Source organism: Bombus vosnesenskii, unplaced genomic scaffold (genome assembly GCF_011952255.1).
Source record: "Bombus vosnesenskii isolate JDL3184/JDL3185 unplaced genomic scaffold, Bvos_JDL3184-5_v1.1 scf7180000014594, whole genome shotgun sequence".
Lineage (NCBI taxonomy): Eukaryota > Metazoa > Arthropoda > Insecta > Hymenoptera > Apidae > Bombus > Bombus vosnesenskii.
In genome coordinates this window covers 1-9706 of record NW_022883539.1, presented here as the reverse complement: position 1 = coordinate 9706, position 9706 = coordinate 1, and the positions used below count along the sequence as shown (strand labels likewise).

Genomic DNA, 9706 nt, shown 5'->3' with positions numbered 1-9706 from the left:
CGCCACGAATATTTCTTTTAAGGAGAGCTATAGAATTACTCCATACCTTTGTTAGGCAAAGCGTTCATCCGTGACCGCGGCTACGTTCGGCGACTGACTGTCGCCTCGAGCCCAAGCTCATTATCACAACTCTCGAACAATTACAATCGGATTGAATAACTACAATTGTTCAATTACAGCTATAGTAGACTCTAGGTTACAATGTTGCGGGATTATCCAAAATTCCAAAGGCTCCGGTGTTCTTTCATCTCCCACATATACAACTTCCATCGTTTGCGAATTAGTCCAAGCTGATGCAGGCACCACTACGAGGGTGTAATTAATTTCTAATTTCAATGTCGTGTTATATCTCAGTTGGTTTCTGTGTTTCTTATTGTTACGTTCGATGTATATAGAACGTATAATCCCGAATCAGGTACTTGCCGTCAATTTGTAAACAGTGATTGTTAACAAATTTTAAAATATTATGTAGAAGAAAATGTTAAAAATTGTAGAAGAAAGGCCTCGATGTAACAATATAGATAATTGCATTGTAATGACAATTCTGCCCGAGCAGCCGAGGTAAACAGGCGCGAGTAAATGTGCTCCAGTGTTAATGCGATAAATAGTGAATTTAGGAGGTTAAAACGTTAACGAACACTGTCACATGGTAAAAGTTTCAAAATGCAACAACCAATACCGCCGCCAAACAAAAAAGGGTGACATATGTTTCATAAATGAAGCTACAAATACGTTAAGCAGAAAACAACCAATTAACAAAGAACAGGAAAGCCTATAAAAGAAATGGAAACGTTGCAAAAGCAGGAAGAAAACAGTTACAATAACGAACTATCCTATCAAGATGAAAACTGGGAGGTAGCAACAGCTCACAAAAGGCGTAAAATAATCCTAAATACAAGCGCTATAGAAATTCCCGATACAGAAATGCACCAGTGGCTACAGGACATCCCACTCCGAAATTCTTTCAGCTCACTGATAAAAGACGGAGATACGAGTTCAGAGGAAGAAATGACAACACATATCGTTAAACCACCACCGATCTACATTCATGCTCAAATAACAGATACCCTTATTGAACTATTAAACAAAACTGTCGGAAGAGAAAACTACAGTATAAAGGAATTAAAACTGGAACAAGTCAAAATGCAAACAAATACTCCAAAAATCTTTCGAAAAGTGGCGCAAGTATTAAACATACCATACATCATACATACCAGCTCAAAACAGAAAAGAACCACAAAGTAGTAATTAGAGACCTATACCCAAGAACAAACACCAAAAATATATGCAAGGAACTAACAAAAATCGGGCACCAAGTAAGAACAATAAATAATATAACCAGATACGATACAAAACAGTCATTGTCACTGTTTCTAATAGAACTCACGTGGCGTGGAGTCTGCTTTGTGTAGAGAGTCGCCGGACGTAACAAGCAGATATATTTACGAAGACGTTACCGAAACCAAGATTTCAATATTTACGACAAAAATTAGGTCTGAAAAATAACAATGATGTTAAAAATTAATCGTTTGTAAAGATTTCGAGTGTTAGGGAGGGTGTTGAAGTAATACTCACTTCTAGGAAAACTACATCTTCTCTAGCGTTTAGTTCTCTTAGTCCCCGATGCTATTGAGTATTGTTTAGCTCTAAATCAATTTGAAGGGCCTCTCAGTCTCATAGCCTTTTTTAGGAATATGCCATGCACAGATGGTGCAGCAGGGTATATATAGACGGGCCAGTTTTCGTAATTATATAAATACCCATAGACTCATGGCTTCGAAGCTCTGTTGTAATGTAACGCTGCCACAGTGTGGTTCTGGATTAGTATACACTGTACTTATACTTATGCTTATATTTATACTTATACTTACAGTTACACTTATACTTAAATATATTTCTGTTACACATTCATCACGCGTTCCTCGAAGAGATAATTTCAACAAAGGTGGTTGGAAAATTCTTCAGCTTGCTCTTCGTTGCTTCTGGCTCATGTGTTGTCCGTTAATCTGATTGCTGGGATTAGTTTAATTGGCTCCTTTATTTTGTTCGTGGCTTTCCATAGGAAATAGTTGGAATTCTCGTACGCAGAAAGTGAATCTATGAATTTTGAGAATTCGTTATTATTATGATCTTTTATTTTACTTTCTATTTCCTTTGCAAGTTTGTTTAGATGTTTTTTTGCTTTCACGAGCTCTATGTTTTTGTCATTTTGCTTTCGCTTACCTTTTTTCCTCTGATTTTGTCAAGAAAGTCTTGCGGAATTATTTTTGTTTGCCTGTTATTTGGTTCATAAGTAGTAGTTGCCAATGCTACTTCTATAATCTCTGTCAATGTACTGCCTGTTCGCAGTGGTGCATATACTGCTACATCTGGAAGTAATTGCCGTTAGTTAGTATGGTAACGGTGGTTGCTTGAGCGTATTACTGATGGATTTGGCTATGTTAGTGTTAAGGGTGGCGATTGGTTAGTTACTTGTGCATAACTTCGGCTACCAAAGGTGTTGGTGTTTCCATGGTTAGAGTTCTATACATATTGTATTGTTTGCTGTTGGATCTGATTTCGTAATATCTACTCGCTGCATGTTCTGCTTCGAAGCGTGTAGCAGGAGGATGTGAGGAAAAAGCAACACCATGTTAATGATCATAGAGATCAACTTTTATCTTAGATATATGATTATTATGATTATATTATTCTTATTTTATATCTAACTAATGTCTAATAAATGTTATATAAAATAAATATTTTTTCATTATTAAAATCCTTTGTAAACTCTATAATTATATTATAATTTAGCTTCCTCAATAAAGAATTTAATAACATTGAAAATTTTTAATCATGGGTAATATTTTAAATATGACACTATTTACGTATGTTATAGGTAATGTTAATAGTTACACAATTTTTTAATAAATTAAAAAAAAACTAAAAACAAACTTACTTTCCAATATATGCGTCAAATATAAAAGCACTAAAGATATGTGTATATATCTAATTTGAACATTGTGGTCTTGTTAAACTTGTTTGTTGGTAATAATAATGCATGTTTAATAATGGTTCATAATTAATATTCATTTAAACAATGCTTTCTGTAATAAATGGAGTACTGTAGATATATCTGCTTGAAATAAATGGTGAGAAATTATAATAAATACATAATATAGTATTAGTTATTAAATAAGCTAACTGCTTTAGTTTATATTCTTTACCTTTAGTGCTTTCACCGAAGAATGGCGCCAAACACAAAATCCTAGCTACTCGATCGCAGTGTTCAATGGTGGCCGATTGGTAAAGTACATCTTGCGACATTAAGAACCTTATCTCCTTTACAGCAGTTAACAGACCTGTGTGTACAACTATGGCCTAGGGAAATTAACAGCGTAAAGTCATTAGTGTCTAATTTTATTAATGAAAACTTAAATACATTTTTTATGCTTATTATATATGTCGGAGATAAGAGGACATCGGTGCCTTCCCTCTGAAACCTCGGGAAAATCCATAAAAACATTGTAATTAAAATCTACAGTTGTAACTAAACGATTTGCCGTCATTCTAACCAATTGTATTTGTTTGAGACTTGTGACAATGAGCTTAGGCTCAAGGCGACAATTAGTCGCCGAACGTGGCCGCGGTCAACGGGACGAACTCTCCATCTAACAAAGGCATTGAGTAATCCTATAGCTCTCCTTAAAAGAAAGATTTGTAGCGGCACGAGGCAGTAAACGTTCCAACGGTTTCTGTCCCGCAGCTTGCCACACGCAGATCCTATTCTCCGGGCAGGATGTTTACCAGATGTCGACGCGTCTCCACAGTACGTGATCGGCTAGCCCGAGGACCGTCATAAACACTAATATCTAGTTACCTAAAATCCTTCAACAGATACACAGTCTTTGTCCCAGTTACGGGAAGACAGGAGAGACCTATTTTTCCACGAACGACGTCTCCCACTAGCAACCCTCCCTCAAGGGCAGCTAGCATCCTTTTCTAACTACCGATATGGAGATTGGCCAATTAGCAGCAACGTCAATTTCCCTTACTTTCCGAACGTAGGATGTCCCCGACGAATCCGATGATCTCGTGTCCTTAGACACACCCCGTCATAGTTTTCCTCTGGGGTATCACCGGGACGGAAAGTCATTCTCTCTTGCGGTCTCATCGACAAAAAAGGAGATTAATGCCAGCGACTATTAACACAGAATCCGACTTAGATCTTTGCGAGTGCGTACGGCTACCGTCCCGTTGTCCGCGGGTTCGTTATTGAGCCTAGGATCATTGTCATTAGTTTCTCGAGTATCTAATTACCACGGTTACTTGTCCGGTTCTATGGTAATCGTATTTGCACTAGCCAATGTCTTCTCTATTGCATAATGACGACGTGTGATCCAAACGAAGATTTGCTTTACGCCCCTAACCCTAATTCTAATGTGAACCCGACATATATTCGCAATTACTCTTTTCGTTTGGGATTGTTTGGAAGATAATACATTTTCTTACCACTCTTTGACTTGTTTCTGCATCCCTTGGCTGAGTAATCAGGCATTTGAACTAACGTTCCAAACTTAAATGTTAATTCTGTATGTTTTCTATGATGACTGCAAAAATTTGTAATGAACACGAAGTATAAATCACCTTAAAGTAAAAACGGATAACACCATATAGATTTAATTACTAAGATGTGTGTAGCTCAAAATTTAATGTTAATTTAAAATTGTAATATAATTTATCGTTAAACTTTGCAAAAAAGTTGTATTTTCTTTTGAGGTTATCTTTAGCAATCTTATGAACAGGTTATTCAAGTATTATTTATATCTATTAATAAGAGCGACTTTTAATAATATCTTACTTTTTCTTATTATTCTTTATTTTCGTCGTTATATACACTCCAATACACAGTAAATATTATTACACTTTGTTTACAGACAACTTTGTAAACCTATACTTTATACATTTATATTTATACCAATCTATACATAACTGCTGCAGGAAGCGCTTTTATAAATGGCGGAACCAATCAGCGTTGAACGAATAGATTTGCCACACTGTCCCTGGACCAACTACACATCGCAGGGCTTAACTCTTCAGTCAGGTCTGTAACTGATTCCGAATTTGAAAAATCACCGTACGTGTAATCGATCCAATGATCGAATTAAACTGTCAAAATTTCCAATTAGTTGTGGAATAACAATAATTTTTTGGCCGTTATCTTTTCTGATTGAAGAAAACAGTTACAAAACGAAGTGTATTCATTGAAACTTTCATTGCATGCAATTTTGCATAAATAGAAAAGTTTTATTTTTTTAGGAGTAGAGTTTTAATTAAACAAAAATATTTATTTTGCTTTGATAAAATTAAAATTGAGTGTTATTAATGTCTTAAGACGAATATTAATGAAAGTAATCTGGGAAATACAATATATTACTGTAATAGCGTGGAAATAAGGATAGCATTTTTTTCCGATTACTTACAATTTATTAATATTAAATTGAATATACAAATATAAATTGGACAGAAAACGATGTTTATTTAACGGAAACTAAATGCAATACTCGTATCTATATCAAATAACTTTACAGTTATTTGACCACCCTCGTCACAACGAATTTAACACACACACACTCTCTCTAACAGCTCTATCAATTCTCACGACTCTACTCTTCGACGACTCAATTAGCTCTGATTCTCGCAACACGCACACTTTTCGACTAGCACACTCTGATCTTTCGGTCGTCCCGCCTTGGATATCGAAACCGTCCTTCTTCTAACGTTGTCTATTGTTTCCCTCATACCTATGTAAGAACTACCAACTACGTGCACTCTTCAAGTTACGCAGGCACTCTTAAATGTAAACGAACTACAGAAAGACGACGAACTCGGTTTTATCTATTTTCAACTGATTTCTAATTCGAACTACCTTACGATATTACATTACTCCTAAAACTAAGCTCTGAAATCTGAGCATATATATATGTCGGGTTTACATTAGAATTAGGGTTAGGGGCGTGAAAGAATCTTCGTTTGGGTTACACGTTGTCGTTATGCAATAGAGAAGACATTGACTAGTGCAAATACGATTATTATAGAGCCGGACAAGTAACCGTGGTAGTTAGGCACTCGAGAAACTAATGACAATGATCCTAGGTTCAATAACGAATCCGCGGTCGATGGGATGATAGATGAACGTACTCACAAAATCTAAGTCGGACGCGTAATATTCACTGATCATAAAGAGTTATTCCTTTCATCAATGAGATCGCGAGCGAGAATGCCTTTCCCGTCCCGATGATGCCACAGAGGAAAACTATAACGGGGTGTGTCTAAGGATACGAAATCATCGGATTCGTCGAGAAAAGCCTTCGTTCAGAAAGTAAGGGAAATTGGCGTTGCTGCTAATTGGTCAATCTCCATATGGGTGGTTAGAAAAAGATGCTAGCCGCCCTCGAGGGAAAGTTGCTAGTGGGAGACGCCGCTCGTTGAAAAATATGTCTCCCCTATCTTCCCGTAGTTGGGACAAAGACCGTTTGTCTGTTTGAAGGACTTTAGTTAACTAAACCTTAAGATTTATAACGGGCCCTCGGGCTAGCCGAACAGGTACTGCGGAGACGCATCGACATCTGGCAATCATTTTACTCGAAGAATAGGGTCTGCGTGTGGCGAGCCACAGGACAGAAACCGTTGGAATGTTTACTGTCGCGTGTCGCCACGAATATTTCTTTTAAGGAGAGCTATAGAATTACTTCATACCTTTGTTAGACAAAGCGTTCATCCCGTGACCGCGGCTACGTTCGGCGACTGATTGTCGCCTCGAGCCCAAGCTCATTATCACGACTCTCGAACAATTACAATCGGGTTGAATAACTACAATTGTTCAATTACAGCTATAGTAGACCCTAGGTTACAATGTTGCGGGATTATCCAAAATTCCAAAGGCTCCGGTGTTCTTTCATCTCCGACATATATATGTTTAATGAAATTATTTGTTTATATATTAAGATATTTATTGTTATAAAAATAATATATAAAATTAAATATAATATTTGTTTTAAAGGTGATATAAAAGTATTTAAATAAAAATAATTTAAAATTAAAATTAAATTAATTCTTAGATTTATAAATATAAAGAAGAATACAATTATAAGAGTTTTCATTAATAGTAATAAATTTAATATATTAAAATTATTTTACTAGTTATAATAATATTTTTAAATTTTTATTTAGAAAATTAATGTTTTTATTAAACTATATAACTAAAAATATTAATTTAACAAAAAATAGTTTAAATTAAAATAATAATTTTGGGAATTATAGATATTTTTATAAAATTTTTTTAAAATTTAATATTAAATTAAGTAATTTAATTTTTTTTAAGTTGATTAATATTAAATTTATTTTAGAATTTGTTATTGTGAATTTCATTTTATTAATTTTAATTATTTTATTAAACAATAATATTTATTTTTTATGTACTCAATGTACTGTACGTATTAATTTCAATTCAGAGTATCCTGCTATTATTATTAATTGGATATAGTGCACTGCTATATAATATTGATAGTTCAAGAAAAGTATTAAATCAGTCAAAATCATAGAATTGTAAGAAATAGAACGACAGAAGCAGGACAGAATCGCAACAGACGGACATTGCAGAAATGTCTTTTGCTCCGCCTCCAAGGGTTTGCACCCCTCCAAATGTTTTCAAAATTTCCTAAGGAATTATACCTGGCTTTATACCCCAGCAAATTTTATGACCGCATGAAAACATACTTCTTAGTTTCCTACTTTCTTTCATACTGCCCCATTCCTATTTTCGTAGTTAATAAGTTAAAACTATTATTCTCAATGTACTGTACGTATTAATTTCAATTCAGAGTATCCTGCTATTATTATTAATTGGATATAGTGCACTGCTATATAATATTGATAGTTCAAGAAAAGTATTAAAGCAGTCAAAATCATAGAATTGTAAGAAATAGAACGACAGAAGCAGGACAGAATCGCAACAGACGGACATTGCAGAAATGTCTTTTGCTCCGCCTCCAAGGGTTTGCACCCCTCCAAATGTTTTCAAAATTTCCTAAGGAATTATACCTGGCTTTATACCCCAGCAAATTTTATGACCGCATGAAAACATACTTCTTAGTTTCCTACTTTCTTTCATACTTCCCCATTCCTATTTTCGTAGTTAATAAGTTGAAACTAATTTGTATTCAATGTATCTCAAATATTATTTATAAAAAATGAGAAAATTAAATATATAAAATATAATAATGTATATAATATATTTAAATTTGTATATGGGTATTCAATTATTTGCTTTCCTAATCAAGTAAGTATAATAAAAATATTAATAAATGATGAATAAAAAATTTTATTTATAAAATAAAATTTATTATTTTTTAAATTATTTAAATTAATTAATGGAATTAAATATAAAATAAAAATTGATATAAAAAGTATGATTACTCCTCCTAGTTTATTTGGAATTGTTCGTAGAATTGAATATGCATATAAAAAATATCATTCAGGTTTAATATGAATTGATGAAATTATTGGATTTGCTATTTTAAAATTATCTGGATCTCCTAAGATGTAAGGTATTTGTAAGTTAATTAATATAAATAAAATAAAATTAAATAAAATATGTAAATATATAATGAAAAAATAAAATGATGCTCCGTTTATATGAATTAATCGAATTAATCATCCTGAGTTTATATCTTTTATAATATTTGAAATTCTATTAAATGCAATATTGATATTTGGACAGTAATTTATTGATAAAAATAATCCTGAGATAATTTGAATTATTAAAAATATTCCAAGTATTGATCCAAAATTTCATAAGCAATTAATATTAATTGTTGTAGGTAAATTAATAAATGATATAGGTGTTACGATCGTTCGCGGAGAGACGCGGTCGCTAGGGGAACGCGTCAGCGAGAGGCGTAAATTCTCGCTACGATCATGTTAATCGACGCCGCGAAATAGTCGTTCACCTGTTTCGTTTAGGATAACAGAGGTGGTTTAATGAATGTAACACTGTATTAACAGGTTAACATAGAACAATATGTCGGGGGGGGGGGGGAAGGACGGCGGGACTTTCCGTCGGGAATGCTGGGAAAAACCTTCCATCACCATGGTCAAGATTTTCATGTTTAAGCCATAAAAATAAGGAAAGCAACTTTTAATGTTCCAACCTGGCGTTACGACGATGGGTTCAGGTTTAAGGTGACATAACGGGTCACCAGACGTAGCCACGGTCACGGGAGGGCCGCGTACCTGACAGAGGTACGGAATGATTTTATGACTCTCCTTAAAAACAAGGATTGACCCGAGAAGCGGAGACAGGAATATATAAGGGTAGGTTCATCTGGATTCAGGGAGTTTTTAGTTAGTGAGTCGTTGAGCGAATTGCCGAGTAAGTCACACTGATACTGGTCATCCCGTGGACCGTGGATTCGTTATCGAACTTGGATTCGTTGTCACCATCATCTCGGACATCCTATTGCCGTTACTCATAGCCTCTTATAGTGCCCAAATTCGCACTGATAAACACTAACCACATCCGCGATGGTAAAGTAAGTAAAGGTTCATAGAACGCCCCAAAGTGCCAACCTGACTCCGACATATATATATATATGTCGGGTTTACATTGGAATTAGGGTTAGGGGTGTGAAAAACGAATCTTCGTTTGGGTTACACGTTGTCGTTA

At 34.6% G+C, this 9706-nt stretch overlaps 1 protein-coding gene across 1 annotated transcript; it reads right to left on the bottom strand.

Annotated features, from left to right (window-relative positions):
* Nucleotides 1-1525: 1525 nt before the first annotated feature.
* LOC117240312 lies at nucleotides 1526-4574 on the bottom strand. The gene is made up of 5 exons (XM_033506290.1): nucleotides 4492-4574; nucleotides 3207-3360; nucleotides 2224-2369; nucleotides 1872-2097; nucleotides 1526-1800 (listed from the first exon to the last, which is right to left on the bottom strand). Exons 2-4 carry the CDS (start codon nucleotides 3304-3306, stop codon nucleotides 2038-2040), a joined length of 306 nt encoding a protein of 101 aa, XP_033362181.1. The 5' UTR covers nucleotides 3307-3360; nucleotides 4492-4574; the 3' UTR covers nucleotides 1526-1800; nucleotides 1872-2037.
* Between the last annotated feature and the right edge of the window lie 5132 nt (nucleotides 4575-9706).